The following is an 18,498-nucleotide window of genomic DNA, read 5'->3' as shown; positions in this document are numbered from 1 at the left end:
AAATATATGAATGCTCAAGTTTGATCATTACATTATGAAAAATAATTTATCACAATATGCTTATATTTTGAGAAGGACCTGTAAAGATGTTCATTATGCTCCCAGTCTGATGCTTCCCATTCAGAGAAATACTCACAGACGGTCATTCTCAGGATTTTATTCAAGGCTGTCAGATTAAGGCATGCAGAAATGCAAAACATGCCATTCAGATTTGTATTTGTAAAAGCATTTTGAAACTGATGAATCATTTTTCTTCCACTAACAAGGCATCACTCTGTATGTGTGGCACATAAAAACACAATAAAATACATGGACCTTCAAGGTTGGGAAGTGTCCGAATGGAAATGAGGAACAAGGAATGAGTCAGTTTATAAGGTGCTTTTCTTTGAGTTTTCCCTTCAGAGATGAAGAGAACAGCACAGCTGTCTGACAGCAACAAACTGAACTGCTGCAAACGGGAACATCTCCTGTTACACATCTGGAATGAAACACAAGAAGAAACTTCCCAAATAGAATAAAATACCTTTTGATCAAGAACACTGATTAAAAATGCTAGCTACAGCCGCTTGGATTAATAGCTGTAATCCAGCAAATCTGACTAAACCAGCACAAAGTCAGGTACAAACATCCTCACACACAGATAAATCAGAAAAATGAGGATCAGCGTTTGTCGTTTGGCAGATCCATTATCAATGCTCTTATGAGTCACAGTTACTTCTTATGTTGTGAATGGCACATTTACCAGTGAGATCTATTTATGTCGGTTTTCTTGTCCCCCATTAGGAAGTCACTGGGGCAGAAAACATTGTAGCGTCACAGATTTTTTCCAGAATTTGGTCTATTTAGTCTATATTTTTCATTTGTATTTTTTTCAAATGTGCACCATTTAAAAATCCAGCTTGGATTTTATTAGATTAAACTATAAGTAGTGACTCTTCTACAGTATATTGTGTGGCTGCACAGCTGATGTAATTATCCACTAAATTTCTAGTTTGCGTCATCCTCAGCATGTTCTCGAACAAACAAGAGGTTTATATTTTTGTAAAAATATAAATACAAGTGAATCAAACAAGTGGGGCACATTGATACCAGTAGCATAAGGAGGCATAAGAATTAGGGAAAAAAGTAGAGAAATAAACTACTCGAAAAATTTGTTGTATCTGGACATTTAACGGTTGTTGGATTATTGTAGCTGCAGGTATTTTGTTTAACTTTGCAGTGGTGACTAAGTTTGAAAATATGTTCCTCAGATGGTTAGAAGGAATCGGTTGAAGAAGCTACGTGCAGAGCTGCAGGTCTGTGTTCCTTTTAGAAATTCATGAACACGACCAGTAGATGAGTCACAGAATAAAAGTACAAATAGAAACAACTGTGCATATGTCGGCTGTTTGATCCTGGCTCTTCTCAGTAGATGAGGACATTTTCATACGACTATTGACTGGTTCAGATCGATACCTATCTCAGATTGTCCTTTTCTGCTGTTCTTTATATCTAAGATCACTGAATACTGATGGAAGAAAAGATACCACCTCTTTTATTAGGTTTTCATCTGTGTACCTGTCTCTTGTAACATTACCTCAAAGCACCTTTTGGAGAATCGCACTTCCTTAAAACAGGATCGATATGCCTTAGATGCCATTAACCAAAGTGTCACCTGGTGATTTAATCATTATTGATCACATGTCTTTCTTTCCATTCAATGCAAGCTTCTTTAATTAACATCTTTGCTGATCATTTATGACCCTCTCACTTCCCCTTTACATGGATTGGCGCCACAGGTAAACCTATTCAGTGGAGAGAAAAAAAAATAAGGAAAAATATGTTTTACAAAATCCTCAGTGTCACAAATATTTGTAAGTTTTTGTTATATTTATACCACTTATTAGATTATTAGAATATATGCAGACAAAAAAATATCCTGGACTTCTTGCTACCCGGTGATAAAACTATGACAGGCTAACAATTGTAATCACTCTTGATAATACAAAATACAAGAAAACACGACGTTCAACAGTTCCCTAAATATTAAACAACAGTTTAAAACAAGTTGTTAGGTGTATGCATATGTAGCTAAATTTATGACTAGTTTTTGGACAATTGGGTGTATCTTCTAAACATATGAGCCTGGACAGAGAAACTAAAGGGAACACATAAAAACCACAATATAACTTCAATTAAATCACCTTTCTTTGAAATCAAACTGTCCATTTAAGAAGCAACACTAATTGACAATCGATTTCACCTGCTGTATATATGGAACAGACAACAGGTGGAAATTTTTGGCAATTAGCAAGAGTGGTTCTGCAGGAGACCTCAGACCACTTCTCAGTACCAATGCTTTCTGGGTGATGTTTTATGTAATTTTAAATGTTGGTGGTACTTTCACACTTGTGGTTGCGTAAGATGGTAGTGCAGGTCTTCTAGGTGTGGAAAGAAGGTTTGCTGTGTCTGTCAGCGTAGTGTTTCAGAGGCTAGAGTCTCTACCAGGAGACAGGCCAGAACACCAGGAGACATGGATGATGCCATAGCACGGCAACAACCCAGCAGCAGGACCGATACATCCACCTTTGTAGAAGGAGGAACAGGAAGAGCACTGCCAGGTCCCTGCTAAATGACCTCCAGCAGGCCACAAATGTTCTTGTCTGCACAAACAGAAAGTGAATCCATGAGGATGGTATGAGGGCCCAAACTCCACAGGTGAGGGTTTTGTCCACAGCCCAAAACTGTGCAGGATACTTGGCATGTGCAGGAGAACACCAGGATTGTAAATTTTCCACTGGCGCCCTGTGCTCTTCACAAATGAAAGAAGGTTCACACTGAGCAAATGTGACAGACGTGACAGAGTCTGGAGACGCAGTGGAGAGCAATCTGCTGCCTGTAACATCCTTCAGTATGACCGGTTTGGCATTGGTACGGTAATGGTGTGGATTGGAGCTGAGTGGCCGAGCCCATTCCCTAGATTGAACACATCTGGGACATCATGTCTCAATCCATAAAACATCATATTGCACCACAGACAGTCAAGAAGTTGGCAGATGCTTTAGTCCTGGTCTGGGAGGAGATCTCTCAGGAGACCATCTGCCACTTCATCAGGAGCAAACCCAGGTGTGTAGGAAGGTCATACAGGCACACGGAGGCAACACACAATACTGAGCCTCATTTTGACCTGTTACAAGGACATTACTGTACATCAAAGTATGATCAGCCTGTAGTGTAGTGACTCCAAATCCAGGCATCCATAGTTTGATAAATTTGATTCCATTTTTGATTTTCATGTGATTTTGTTTTCAAAACATTTAACTTTGTACAGAACAAAGTATTGAATGAGAATATTTCTTTCATTCACATATAGGAGTGCTCCCTTTATTTTTTGAGCGATGCATATATAATAATCACATATTATAAAAGCTAGCAGAGTATGATTGCTTCTACAATAGTTATCCATCTATCCATCATCACCAACTTATTGTCATGTTTGAAGCAACGCATTTGACCCAGATGCAGATAACAGACGGGGAGAAGTATGGATTTCAGATCAAAAGGTTTTATTTTCCCTTTGAAACTGACAGCAATAAACAGAGAAGAAATGTATAGTATTATGCAGGAGCAACTGGAGCTGGATCGTCCTTGCCATGAAGGCAGAGAAGGGGAGGTTAGCGGGTGGTTTAGACTCAAGCTGATTCAGACAGGAGCTTACTGAATAAGTGGGGTGTTTCCGCCAGGGAGGACTGGAGTTGGGAGCTGGGGGGTTTCTCAGTGAACGCAGGTGGACTAGTCGTTGGAGGGCAGGCTGGTCTTTCTAGGTTGTTGGCAGAGAGAGAGAAGCAGTACCTTGCCGGATAGGGAGGGTTTTCCAGGAGTTTCTTCAGCTGAAGTTTTGTTTTGGTTCGGTTCAGTAAGTGAGTACCTCAGAGGAAGCTTTTCAAAAACGCACAAGAGGTAACCTGTAAAAAACACATAGAGGACAAGTTCAGGTTTAAAGAATCTGTAGAGACCACTCCTCTTATACTGGAGAAGATGAGGCTACTTCTCTTATATACTGGAGAAGATGAGGCTGATTACAGGCAGGTGCGCAGAAACTGCCCTCCAAGCCGACCACAGCCTAATGGCTACACCTAGAGGGAGAAGCAGACTCCAGCACCCAACACTTATAGGTAATGGAGGCATTAATGTGGTGGGAGAGATATTTTACCTGTCCTTTGTGGTCAACGGATAGGCCCAACACAATGCAACACTAGGGACGCGCATAGCTAAAGCAAATGAACTGAACAACTACATTTCTGGGTCGATAGAGGAAGGTAGGTCTAAGTGTCAATAGCTGCATGCAATTGACACCCTTTGCATGCAACTGACACCCTGGGTCCCTGAGCAAGACCCTTAAACCCACACTGCTCCCTGGGTGCTGCACAATGGCAGCCCACTGCTCCCCACGGTCGATGGGTTAAATGCAGAGAGTGTATTTCTCCAATGTGAGATCAATAAAGTTCAAAAGTGCCAAGAAATCCATTAACCCTGACAGCTGTTATTCCAAAGCAGCACTTAACCACTGTAAATGCTAACGCCATAAATTTCATATCACATGTAACAGGAAATTTTATTTTGTTTTATGGTTAAGTTATTGGCAGCAGTTTTTCTTAACAAATCTATTGTTTATGAAAATTAAGGACAAAAAGTCCTGATCCACACAGAGCCTTTAAAAAAAACAACAAAAAAAACACTGCTTTATTAAAGACAGTTTGGCATTGTTTGAATACTAAAAACACGAGAAAAGAAATCAGCCATTTCTCTGGCTTTGTCTCAGTTTCCTTTCACCTTTCTCCCAATTATTCCAAGTTATTATTTCCTCTTTCTACACTCTCTGATGACAACTTCTGCCTGATGATTTATACAATTAATATATGTTTCAACATTCGATCTATCATGAGAGCTTTGAGGTTACGATTTCCTAAAAACAAGAGCTTATCTTTGCTCCACTAAAAAAACTTTTCCCATAACTAAGTAAAAATGTACTGTTTCAAAACTGCTTTTTTTGTGTGATCATGTATATCTTCACATTTATTCTCATATTTTTTGCTTCAATGCTATTTTACGTTCTTTTGATTTGATGCTGGAAATATTTTTGGAAAATTGTTTTTGTCCTTTTTTTATTTAAATTCTGTTTTGTTTTTGTACATGAATATTTCCATATTATTTACTTGAATACATTTTTAAAACATTTAAATTACTTTTTTATTATTTGTGTTATTTGTGCCAATGAATTGTTAAATATGCGTCTGTTTTCCACCTAAAGCAAAAGTATTCAGCGGCTTCGCTGTGCAGCATCACCACAGAAGTGCTGAAGGTTTTGAATGCAACAGAGGACCTGATTGGAGAGGCTGGTGGTGAGAGCTACACCCCGTCTGAGTCCATGAGTGCCTCTCCCATATCCAGCAGCTCTGACACACGCAGGCTGGACCAGAGGCTTACCCAGATGGAGGAGAATGTAGGCTACAGAAACAGCACTACCTACCTGTGTCCACCTGGCTTTAGATGGGGAATAACAGTGTTATCACTCCCTATACAGGTGTACCTGGCTGCTGGAGCTGTGTATGGCCTGGAGGGGGCACTGGGGGAGTTAGAGCAATGTGCCAGGAGTATTAGCAGGGGGACTACAGACACCGAGCTGGCTTTCCTGGAGGACCAGGTGGCCACTGCAGCAGCTCAGGTCCAGCAGTCTGAACTAAAGGTACTGGGTAGAATTATGTAACTATTAAAAAAAGATAACAAACCTCTATGGATGTTGTTTTTAATGAACTACTCAGTAAAGGCTTTATCTGTGTTACTTTTGTGTCTGTTTTGAAGATATCAAACATCGAAGCCAGGATTTCAGCTCTGAAGACAGCTGGCTTAAATGTGACTGTCTGCAATCGTTTCTCAAAGGTCAAGCCAAACTCCAAGGTACTTCCAGATTCTCTTATTTTCATCATGTTCACCCCAACAGTGGTTTTAAACCTTTAGCTGCATGTATTGCTAACTAATGTGCCTAAAGTATCACTTCCATCAAAACCAGGAGGTTTAACTATTGATTTGCATGAATGTGTCCTTTAACTGGTTTGCAGTGGGAAGCACTGTTGACTTGCAGCAAGAAGGTTCCGGGTTAAATTCCCGGCCCAGGGTCTTTATGCTTTGAGTTTGCATGTTCTCTCCGTCAATGAGTGGGTTCTCTCTGGTTACTCCGCCTTCCTCCTACAGTCCAAAAACATGACTGTTAGGTCACTTGGCTTATCTAAATGGTCCTTAGGTGTGAATGTGTTCTCGCCCATAGATTGCTGGAGATAGACACTGGCCCCACCACAACGCTGAAAAGGACTAAGCGGGAGAAAATAGATGGGTGTTCTCTAACTGGGAACATAATAAATTATATAATTTACTTTATTTAAAATCTGATCTGAGGTTCTTGGAACCTTTGAATGAATATGCCAGGCCTTTGCTTTATGTCTTTTTTTTTTTTTTGTTCCCATTTTCATACCTATAGGGTGCTGCAGGCTTAGTGTCTTCTCTTCCCCTTTTTTCATCACTGTCACACTTTAACTTTAGACTTTCACCTCCAATCCTGAACTCACATCTACTTTGTAACATGCAGACTTGCACAAGCACTTAATAGCCTGAAACACTGACTGACAGATAAGAAATGTTAAATAACGACGGCAGAGGGAATTAAATCTTGATCATTATATACCACATAAGAAAAGGCCTAATGTTAAATCAGACTAAACATATACTGTTCTGAGTTGTTAGAATTACAAAATTGTGAACTTTTGTAGTTTTCAAAACCAAGTTTAAACATCATGGGAATGTGCATCCTTCAAATCATTCAAAAAGGAGACAGGTTCGACCTCCCGTATGTGTTTTTTGGTGAGACCTGTGTGTTAGTAGCCCTTGAAATAATACAGTAGATCCTATGAAGTTGCCAGAGAGTCTTTCCATTGAAAAAAGTTCTGCAATGACACAAATTAAAATGCCAGACAGCAAGGATGAAACATAAAATTTCAAATTACATTTTGCAAACGAACAAAAAAAATGTAATGTAATGTCCTTTTAAATAGATTTGCACATTTCTGTTGTACCTAATTCAATTTAGCCCCTTTCCCACAGAAAATACCGGGTTATCCCTTCCCATTGGCCAAAAAGGTCGTGTCTAACCCCTAGCTGGCAAGCTATGTGGCCTCTGTCCCCCCACCTGAGGCGTCTGGTGACACCATGATGCAGTTTTAGCGTTTACGATTTCACCATAGTGACAGAATCAGGAAAGTAAACAATGGATACCGCAACATGTTTATCGAATGTAAACATTTGTTACGCTCAATGGGAAAGAGGCAATAGTAAAGGCTGATTTATACTTCGAAACTAGGTCGTCTGCGTAGGTGTCGCAGTGAACGCAGAGACGTCCCCGCCCCTTTCGCAGACACTCTGCTGCACCTTTTCCAAATTGTAGGTGACCGCAGACAGTGCCGCAGACAGGAGGCCTCTGATTGGTAAAATCTATATCCGCTCTACACTATGCGTCTCCTGTTTGGTACCTTACCGGCTTGTTTTATTTGTATGACCGCCATTGCAGAAAACGACTCGTGAAGTTGGACCAGCTAGTAGAGCGAGGTGCGCGAGAACGCTGGGATCCTTTTTCCACTTGGATCCCCGCTCTTTTTTGCCCTCATGTCCCTCCATAATCGGACAGACTTGCCCCCACTTCCTCACCACCTCGGCTGTATCTAGACCCACAGCTAGTTCGTGATTTTCCCCTTTTGCGTTGTGGCGTGAAATAACATAGCGCAGACCACACTTCAATATTGAGTATAAATCAAAAATATCATAACTGTGACAACCTCACTGCGACACACTGTTGCGGGAGTATGACCAGCCCTTAAGAAATTTTACTTAGAGGGTGCTATTGTTGCTGCAACCTGGTGACACCAGCAGCATTTAATCACCAAAAAGATGAATTTCTAATTTGTCTGTGCTTAGGACCAGTCAAACTAATATCTATGTATTTTACATTTTAATATTCTTTTCAATGGGGAGGTAACATATGTAGAAGGTACCATATCTTCATTGAGTTATTGAAGTATTCAAAAGTACCATAAATGAATATCTGCTGGAACTCTTTTAACATTGTAATTTATTTTAGTGGTGGGCCATTATTGGTGTTAACACACTGCGTTAATGCCAGACCCTAAGCAACAGGCTATCAGCGATTAAAAAAAATATATCACCGTTAAGCTATTCTCACAGTTGTGTTGGAAGCTGGGTCTAAACTAACAATGACTTTAACCTTGATATTTTAGGGCGGATGTATATTTGGGGGCTTACAACCTGTGTAGGCGTACAGTGAAATTACCACATCGAACGTGACGTGTTGACATGGATGCAGCTATAAGCACAGCTCTATCAGCCAAGCTAACCAATCTCCTTGCTCAGTGGATAGCCACAAGCTGCCAGCCCATAAGGGTAGTTGAAGGACTCAAGGTCGTTCAAAGGTGACCCATCTAACAAACTACCTGCGAAGTGAACTATCATGAGGAGAATAAATGACCAGCACACAGCGGAAGATGAGAAGTTGATCGAGGCGATGCATGTGTCAGATTTTTGGAGACACTATATTGTTAAAATGGGACATCAATAACTGGAAGTGGGACACTATTTTTTGCAGCAAAAACACAGTAAGAAATGAGAAAAAAAAGTATTTATGACTAAAAATCTTAAGTAAGAAGACGAAATTACGTGTGATTTTGCAAACACAAAGAAAGTAAAGCTTTTCTTTTAAATTCTAGAGGTAGTAAACGCATATCATGAACATCTTTGGCATTAATGAGTGAATAATCTAGATTAATTGCAAGATTACAGTGAGATTAATCTAGATTTAAAATAAAAGTCTGTGCCCACTACTAATTTATTTACAGTAGATGCTGGAGATCGGCCTGCTTTCCAGTGTAGTCCTGTTTCTCTTACCGTGACTGGCTGGATGTGCTCTATTCTTCCTCTGAGATGGGAGCTGGCTCGGAGCTCGTCTGCCTGGCTGTGTGTTTCCTGGATGGGGCCATCTTTTACAGCTGCTTTTTGTATTTCTGTTTCTGTCTCCTTGTACCCCAGTCGGCCTCAGCAGATGGCCGCTCACACTGAGCCTGGTTCTGCTGGAGGTTTCTTCCTGTTAAAAGGGAATTTTCCTCTCCACTGTCACTACAAGCATGCTTAGTGTAAAGGATTGCATTTGAGTCAATGAGTCAATGCAATGAACTGGTTTTCCTTAGATAGAAAACTTTGAATCTATTTGACTGTAAGATCTGGTGAACTGTAAAGTGCTTTGAGATGACTTGTGTTGTGAATTGGCGCTATAAGAATAAACTGAATTAAATTGAATTCAGTAAAGTCAATAAATTTATATTTAATCATATTATAAATCCCTCAAAAAGAATTATTTCCAGGTTTTATAGTACGAAGTATCATACATTTTTTTTCTGACACTCATTTATTATGTATTCCTTTTTGTATACGGTAGTTTGACAGCCTCCTTTAATAAGGATCTGCATAGACTTCTTTTTCAGGCACTTGATAGCTGAATTAATTAGGACTTTCTTGCCCTCCAATTCAGAGTATTGATTTTCTCTCCTGTAGTTTGTTTTATTTAATGTTCAGTTAAAATAACTTGGCAGGCTTAATTATTCTAGTCTTTTTTTTTTTTTTTGCAATTAATACTATGAAGGTATTATTGATTGACATATTGCCCTCCTGGTCGTTAATGTGACGTATCTTTAAGTATTTGGTTTATGAAGTGAAAACAGATATATTTTTGAAAGTGAGTCCTTTTTGTGTATCCAATAATCCCAGATTAGGCCAAAGAACATGCTTAGCATCATCCTCTGATGATCTGTGCTGTATAACCTACGAAACTGTCTCTTTTCCAGCCTGAAACACTGGACTCGTCACGCCATCAGAGGAGGAAACTCCCAGCACCTCCATTAAAAGGTATCATTTTCACCGTATGTTTTTTCATTTTTATTTTCAAAACACCTGCAGAGGGAACCAGTTTTTTGGGGAGATAATTGGCTTAATGATCAAAGATGTTTAGAAAAATTCTTGGGTGAACTAATGTTCTGCATATTTACCAGAAAGGAAAGTAAGTAAATCCCCTCGGCACAAACTGAATACTGCAGCTTTGTCAGCAGATATAATATGAGTATATGAGTGTTAAAGAGACACAAAAAAGAGGGGAGTTTTTTTTTATTCACCTACAGAGACAAAGTGGCAGCTCAATGGATGCAAAAGTGAATGCATTTGCTAAAAACGGACTAAGAAACTGAAAGGCCCCATTAGATGTAAAGTAGTAATGGAAACACACGTTCAGAACAGCATGATAAGGCTGTTTTATCAAGCCACAAGAAGTCGCCTCCCTTTCATGTTTGTAAATGGCTTTTTTTCTCCTGTTGGAGCTGTTTTTATATTCCTTTTAGATTTCATTTTCTACACCCATCTTCTTACAAAAGCTTTGAGTCCGGCTGGCTGTAGCAATAGATCGTGTCATTAACTCCCTATTGAAGAATTTTTTTCTCTTAGGCCACCATGCCGAAGCCAGTTTTACTGTCCTGACATCTAAATTTTAGTCATCTGTATTCTCATGAATAATAGTATATATTTTTTTATTTATTAGTCAGATTTTTTTTTTCTGAAAACTTGTTTTTTTTGGGGGGGGCATTTCAGAAAAGTTGGAGTCAGAGCAGCAGGTTCGGCCATAGAGACAAGCAGCAGCACAAGTCCCTCAGGGCCACTTTACAGAGCCTCAGGGACAAGGGCCCTTCACATCTAGTGCCTTGACCCAGCATCTGCCTCCAACTCTAAGCCAAGCAGGGACCGGCGCCTGCCCAGTGTTCTCCACCCTCAACCAACCACAACAGTGTCACCTCACAGGAAAACATTACTGGCTGTTTCTTTTTATCATCATACTCAGTATTATCTCCCTCAGTGCACTCATGTAAGCTGATTAGCATTTGTTTTTTCTGCCTTAAAATCTGCAAACAATCCTCATGTTACGTAAAACTATAAATATATATGTATATGTACATCTGTACATACAGAAGAATGCATTGATGGTTTCTTTATCTGTTTGCAAGAGTGTTGTCAGTTGATGTAAAATGAAGATGTGGAAAGATCACTTTGTGATTTCTGTGTTTCAGTGTCCTAACACAAAATGACAGTGTTTATACTGTAGTTTTTTTGTTTTTTTCTCTCAAACTAAAATAGCAAGAAGAAAGCAAGTATTCTGCAACACCCATTAAAATTTGTGTTTTTCCCTCTGACATCAGGTGGCGATTGCCAAGCCTGACCAGGGTGTAAGTCAGTCTGCTAAGGCTCAGACATAAACAAGTGATTTACAGAAATGAAAACCTGATTGGTCCAGTCAAATACAGACTCAACCAATCACAGTGCTGGAGGCAGGTGTTTACATTTGCACCAGAAGTACCCATAACATAAAAGTGATTTTCTGTAATCATAACGATCAAGATTGAGGCTGCAAGAGAGCAATGCTTAATTGATTCCCTTTATAATGCCCCAGATGGAAAAATATAAACAACTCTAAGAACTTTTCCTTCTAAAAAACACGATTTTTGCATAATATCTGTAGTTATCTGATTGGTTTTTACCTGTTTCCCCTGGTTCTGTTAGTCCTGCCCTGGTTTGGCTCTCGAAATCGGTTTCTACCTGCTCCTTTCCTGACTGATGCATGTTGTAAATCAGTCTGACTGGCTAGATAAGTTATTCCCACGTTGGGATTATTATAAAATGATGAGTATTTTAACTATTAAAAAAACTTGCACTCAATACCTGTAAAAATATGCAAAGTATCAGGGCCAAAAATTATTTTCCTTTTCCTCCTGCTAAAATGTGCTTTCGCTCCAATTATTACAAAGCACACTTGTAATATTAATCAGTGAGCTGTTGGTGCAAATTTAAACTAAAAGTTGGGATATATTTTAGATGCCAGTATGAAAATTATATGAGAAATTAAATTATCTTTATTATCTACATTTCATTTCTGACCTAGGAATTAAATCACTTGTATGCTGATTAATCTCAATTTTTATGTGTTAGCAACACTCAATAAATGTGTTGCAAATAAGAGGTTGTAGGGTGCCATGTGTTTCACGGGTATAACAAGAAACAGTTAATAAATAGACCATACCCACACATTTTACTGTATTATATAGACCTGGCAGTCACATTATACATATTCAATTATTAAATATAGTTAGGAAATCTCCAAATTTCCACATTGTTATTTCTTGGTGTTTTTCAAGCTCCACGTTGAATTAAAAATCCTATTTAGTCCAAATGAAACACAGCATTAACTGTATAATAAGGAGAAAACAACTGAATGTTAAAGTAGATGAGATGAAAAGCTTATTCTACCATAGTTTATGACAGTTTAGAATGTTTTTAAGCTTGAAGATTTATTTCATTTTCTTTGTTTTTCACTGATTCGAATGAACTAAAATGGCATCCAGGAAGTTTAGATATACTGAGGATGTAGCTGCAATGAATTATTCTGACATGACTCAACTCCAGTATGTCTCTCTTTAAGTTAAGTTCAATGTAAATGGCAAACTTAGAGAAGAACATGGCCTACCTGCAGCAGACAAAGCCATGGAGGCTCTGACTTCCATCTAGCTGAGCTATGCATACGGAAAGGAATGTAAAGCTATTCTAAATCTGTATAAGTAGATTAAATCAACCAAAACTGGAATCCAGTATGTCTCACTTTGAAGTAGCAGGAAATAGGATTAGATTTTTTTACAGTGCAGATTATATAAAAGGTTAAATCTACTACCACTACTACCATTGAATCCTAGTATATCTAGATTAAACTTCTGGGTTAAAATATCACAAGTTATAAATACAGTATCACATAAGTAGGGAGCAACTGCTAATGCAGCGGGAAAACCTCAAGTGAGTTTAGTTTAGCTGGGCATACACTGCGTGATATTCAATTGTTGCACTCAGCTACAGCTCAAACTGTACGACGAAACCGCAGGTTATCCTGTATAAAAGTTCACTGCACATGATGCATGTTCTTACACTGTGCGACCCGACGCTCTGATACGACCTTACGATGACTGACTTAATTTTTATGTTTGATTTTCTCTAGCCCTCACGATTCCTGATCGGGTGGGTGGTCATGTGAGGCTGATGGCCCCTTGTTACCCCCTGTACACTACCAGGGGCGGAGCTAGATGGGGAGCCAATTTTTTTTCAACTCTAATAAGGATGGTGGCAACAGTAATACTCTCAAGTGGAATAACATATTATTTTTTCATATATTAACATTTACTTGACAACAAAAACATTTTGGTTAATTATACACATCAATATACTAATATTAAAGATGATACTGTAAGCACAGAATTCATGCTCTTTTCAGAACTAGATTTTGTGTTATATGGGGTAAAGAGAAAATGGTTCGTTTCTGCAAGTCATATAGGAGTATTCAGTGAAATCATAGATAAATAACTATTTTAATAAAAACATATTAAATAATCAATTTATGTAGATATTGGTACTAACTATAACTTTTTTGCAGAATGATTACGGATAAAAGGAAACTAATGACATAGGAAAAGATGTTCGTCCCAGATCTCAAACCTGAATAAATTGCATAAACTATACCTTTTAGCTAGGAAGATGTTTAAATATATGTGTCTATTTTTTTAGCAAAGGCTGTAAGAAAGGATATTTTGTTTTTATTTAGAAAATATGGATGTTGTGCTCATTTATTTACCTGTTGGAACAGTGTAGATTGACCCAGAGGTTCTGGTGCCGATCCGCTTTTGGCCACCCCTCAGTGTACATTGGTTATTGCCTGGCCACCCTTATAAAAGTTTTCTGGCTTCGCCCCTGTACACTACACAACGCACTATCAGGCTGAAAGTCGGCCTGATCCCAAAATTCTTGCACGACTAGAGAATCAGCCCAAAAAGGGCAACAAATCATCCAGTGTATGCCCAGCTTCAGCAAGGCTTTCCCTCTTCATGAAATGCTTTAAATGTATGGAAATCTGCTGATTAGGAAGTAGCAGCTAAAAAGAAATCTGTTTCAAATAAATAAATGTAATATTCTAAATTCTTGTTGGATGACATATAATTGAAAAAGTGACTGGGCTTTTGACCCCAGTTATCCTTTAGAAAAGGTAAGCCATCATTAACCTTTGGTTTCTGCTTTGTAAATTGGCAACAACTATACACTTGTACATTTGAAAGTGCACTGATGGTTTCAAGTGACTCCAAAAGTATAAAACAAACTATATGGTCTAAAACCAAGCTGAACACAGAACCTTTAAGGTCTTACATTTGATGGAAAATTTGCTTTTTATAAAAATCTTGTTTCTTTTACTGTCTTGTTTTGTCTTTTCAATTTTGTGGCCTTCTTTTAAGATAAAGTGTTTGATTTTATTGTTTCCCTATACTGGGCCATAGCTAAACATTTGTGTTGTAATAATAAAAATCTTGATGAGGTTTTTACATAGCAACATCTAATGGGCTATATAATATAAATGTCATGAAAACATGATTTTGTTACAAACAGTTTATTTTTGTACTTGGCGGAACATTTTTATGCAATACTGCTGAAATAAGGACTATTGCAAATTAAAGGCTTTATTCTATCCTAAAAGGACCCCTAATTAGTTCTAACAGACTTATGTGATGCTTTCAATGTAAGCCGTCATTTATCAGAAGTGTTACAAAAACATAAGTGGCAACAAAAGGCGTTGAGTGCCCAGTGTGATTCACGCTGTACTTGTGCTGTCCTTAGACACTAGATTTGAAGAGACTGCCTTTCATTCTGGGAAACTTTTCTTTACTTAGTGATGACTTACATAAGTCAGAATCTAATTTAGCCATGCACCTTGTTGTTTTTGCTTAGGCGAGACATAAAAACAGGGTTGGATGTCCTGATGGACTTCATAAAAGATGTAATGATGCTCTGTATGAATGCTCTTCCCTCTTCTATTAGTGATCTTTTCATCACAGCCTTTCACATCTTTCAGTTTGCGCACATTGATCCTGTACTTTTGTCAGTCTTGTTCTCCAAAGGTGTTGTAGTATAAAAGCATGTTTCTGGTTTTATGGGATTGATGTAAAGTTTTTCATGAAAAGCACATCTGCAAGGGTCCAATCATCGGTGTCCAGTATTTTTCTAATGTAAACAAATAATATCTCATCAAAATGTTGTATATGTATATGTGTCAAAAAAGAGATGGATATGATATAATGCAACCTGTTTAATGCCCAGACTTTTTATTAGTGTTGTGTGCAAGAGACTGTAAAAAAGAAAAATTAAAATAGCTAGAACTTATGAGGCTGGATTTATAGAGGAAGTCAAATTATAGCTGTGGAATAACTGTAACTTAATCCTACTCCGGGGTTCTGATAATGAAAGTGAGTGAAAGAGAAATAGAAACAGATAATACTTTTCTCCCTGTTTAAATCCAGCCTGAGCAACAAAGAAGATGTTTTCACTGTGCACAGCTCCTAAGGTGGGCCATTCACCTTTTCTGTGTAACTGTCTGTTGCAATCCATACGACATGATAGGGAAAATATTAAAATGCAAAAACTAAAGATTCTCTATGTGCCACAATACTCTCAGAAATGAAATGTATTACGAAATAAAATTTGCAAACTTAAAAATAACTTCTGTTTGAAGCATACTTTTTGTTTTGTTCTTGCAAACATAACAAAACAAGATCAGCTGATATTCTAACAACACATCCTTATTTATTAATCAATATACATTGCATTGTCTTATGTACAGATACTCTTGAGAGAATGAGTTACACAGATGTGACTAAGCTTATAGCTTATATCAAAATAAAACGAATGTACAACTTCATTTCAGATAATAAAAAAAGTTTGTGGACAGAAGGTGAGAACTTTTCATCATGGTAACCAATCGTTTTCCTCTCCACTGATTACTTTTCCAAGGTTTTCTTTGTTTCTGAGGCTGTTGAGCAGCAGCTCCAATGTCCTAAGGACAGGCTGCATCCCGCTGTTTCCAAGAGCATCCACGCTGCTGTGTCTCTTCCCGAAACGCCCTATGGGTCGCACTCCACGGCCCACGTACCAGAACGGGTCTATCTCTGGACCTGGACATTGCATAGAGATACAAGCATCAGCTGCAAATGAAGGGGAGCATGTCAATTCTACTGCATCAACATCACTTTGTAAACCTTTACAAGGTTCTGAAATGTATAGACTCTAATCTCAGTTGTACAAAATCTTACAGATCTAACATGTTATTAAAAATATGAAGCAAAAGCAAAGAAGAAAAATTAAATACATCCCTTAAACTTTATAAAAATGGAATGGAATGCCTAATGGCTTTTTTTGTATAATGAATTTCTATAGTATTAAATGTCTCCTTTATAAAAGTGCCAAAGCAAAGAAAATTGTAATAGAAATATGCTGACTCTGCTGCCTCATTTCAGATGCATCTTCTAGTTTAACTTGTAAATTTTTTACTCTTATTTGATTCTATTCTCTGTCGTTTCTACGGTTTATTACTGAAACAAAACAATTAGTTAACTGTTTAGGAGGAAACAAACATGATAGTTGTGTGCTTCACAATTCATACCACTCTCCATCTTACATAAAAAGAAATAACTCCCTTTGTTAGTTAAAATATAAAAATAGAACTTTTAGAATGTTGCAACACTTATATCATAAAATTTTTAGTATTTTTTTAGACGAAGTTTAGAAAAAACAAGATAGGTTATTTAAAACCTTATAAATGTGAATTTGTAAAAATCAGCTGAGTTGATTATATATTTTTTCTTAGGTAAATAAACAAAAAAAACATAATTTGTTTAGGTACAGCTCCCAGTTGTACACTATAAGCCACTTGCTTCATTTTTTGATTAAGGTTCTATTTCTTAAAAAATAAAATAAAAGATCTTGACAGGTGAGGCAATCAAAAAGGATAGAGAGATAAAAATAATAGAAATCACAAATAATTATCTACAAAACCAACAGTAACTGTATAACTGCATTGAAAGAAGGCAAAAATGTCTCCTACTTCTGTTATCTACATTGTGAACGATGTGAAAGTCGTGCTCCACCGTGGTGCTGTGAGCGCGGCTGAAGCTGGAGGAGAGAAGCAGGAGCAGCACCAGAGCTGCAGGCAGCCAGCGGCTCGTCAGCACGCACTGCCGGACAGCAGCTTCTCTCCCGGGCAGCATGCTTGGGTTGGGGAGGTCGGTCAAGGCACTGAGGAGGATGGAAGGGGGGCTGCTGATTACTTAGGCTCTACTTAAGGGCATGCAAAAAAAAAGCACTGCAATTTACCCATCATCAAATTAGATTTGTTTAAGTAGATGTAAATTAGAAACCTGAAAGAATACAAGTAGTCCTATAAATTGCAGTTTTATTTACATTTCAACTCCACAACTAATGGCACTAGAGAAGACAGGTACCTGTAGTTGGTTAGAAATCGTCCCTTTAAGATTGTGCAAATGTCTTGGTTAAAAATGTGAACCAAAGCAAATCCATTTTAAGGAGTTTAAGTATCAAAAGATAAGTATATTCTTACAAATGTTTATAATAAAAAAATACTTACCAAGATCTTTGCTGACAAACTTAGGTCAACTTCTTGAGGTCTGAATTTGATTTCTGGAGAGCAGTGTGCCCCAGCTTATATATCCAGGCAGCTTGTGAGGTCATGGATGATGAATCCACAACGTCGGTTAGTCAGAGTGATCAGAGAGAGTAGATCACGGTATGCGAGCATCCCACCTCCTCCTTTTCTCCTCCTCCCACTCCCTAAAGCCCCTCGTCCCTTTAAGAACAACCTGCTGATGTCTGTCACGCAGCCCAGCAGTCCATCAAGTAATAAGTGACGTGCAGATAATGTTAAATTAGTGGGCATAGGTTGACCCAACAGCACAATAAGGTCTGCCGGATGGAGATCCAGAACTGTGGTGGGCGTTTTGTGGAGCCTTTCATCAATCAGGATCATTACAGGGTGTGAGGCACGGCATTAGCTTGCAAAATCTTCCTCAGCAAGCAACAAACCATGAATCTGCCAGATAATTGCACCTGAAGGGCACTCATGGCTAAACTTAGAGGATATTCATAGAAAAGAGGTGATCGGGAAACACATTATAGGAGAAAACAAGCAAGGAGGATTAGCTCAGATGATGGTTTTTTGAATACGAATCCTTAAAAAATGAGTGAACAATTTGGCGACATAAAAATATGAATATCTTAAGATGAAAAGGTAAAATTAGATTCTAAGATGTTCTGAATTGGTGATGCTTGTTAATCCTGAAGATGGACAGAGCAGGATCTACAGTAGAGTATGCTTTACGTTTTTTTTAATGGTTTGTAGTTTGAAGCTACAAGTTAAAAACTCAACAGGGAGTTAATATTTTACCAAAATAAACTCCTAGAGGGAACTTCTTCCCTACCTTTAAATGATTA

The 18,498-nt window shown here is 38.1% G+C and overlaps 2 protein-coding genes across 5 annotated transcripts in view; one reads left to right on the top strand and one right to left on the bottom strand.

The window, feature by feature from the left end:
- The window catches only part of LOC107092264 (rab effector MyRIP-like), a 152,605-nt gene extending 138,807 nt beyond the window's left edge, over nucleotides 1–13,798 (top strand). For all 3 annotated transcript variants that reach the window (XM_015386627.1, XM_015386626.1, XM_015386625.1), the window contains 5 exons: nucleotides 5,291–5,482; nucleotides 5,564–5,725; nucleotides 5,842–5,937; nucleotides 9,939–9,999; nucleotides 10,732–13,798. In XM_015386627.1, coding sequence (XP_015242113.1) covers nucleotides 5,291–5,482; nucleotides 5,564–5,725; nucleotides 5,842–5,937; nucleotides 9,939–9,999; nucleotides 10,732–10,766 — 546 coding nt within the window. In that variant the 3' untranslated portion in view covers nucleotides 10,767–13,798. The remainder of the gene's footprint in view (nucleotides 1–5,290; nucleotides 5,483–5,563; nucleotides 5,726–5,841; nucleotides 5,938–9,938; nucleotides 10,000–10,731) is intronic.
- A 1,687-nt stretch (nucleotides 13,799–15,485) lies between these two features.
- Nucleotides 15,486–17,763, bottom strand: prlh (prolactin releasing hormone). 2 transcript variants are annotated; one of them, XM_015386598.1, is made up of 3 exons: nucleotides 17,636–17,667; nucleotides 17,096–17,286; nucleotides 15,486–16,166 (listed from the first exon to the last, which is right to left on the bottom strand). In XM_015386598.1, exons 2-3 carry the CDS (start codon nucleotides 17,256–17,258, stop codon nucleotides 15,961–15,963), a joined length of 369 nt encoding a protein of 122 aa, XP_015242084.1. In that variant the 5' UTR covers nucleotides 17,259–17,286; nucleotides 17,636–17,667; the 3' UTR covers nucleotides 15,486–15,960. The 2 variants fall into 2 exon arrangements, with proteins under 2 accessions (XP_015242084.1, XP_015242083.1); XM_015386597.1 differs by having other exon boundaries at nucleotides 17,096–17,763.
- Between the last annotated feature and the right edge of the window lie 735 nt (nucleotides 17,764–18,498).

Source organism: Cyprinodon variegatus, unplaced genomic scaffold (genome assembly GCF_000732505.1).
Source record: "Cyprinodon variegatus isolate N-32 unplaced genomic scaffold, C_variegatus-1.0 Scaffold372, whole genome shotgun sequence".
Lineage (NCBI taxonomy): Eukaryota > Metazoa > Chordata > Actinopteri > Cyprinodontiformes > Cyprinodontidae > Cyprinodon > Cyprinodon variegatus.
Note: the sequence above shows the minus strand (reverse complement) of the source record. Positions and strands in the feature narration are given on the sequence as shown.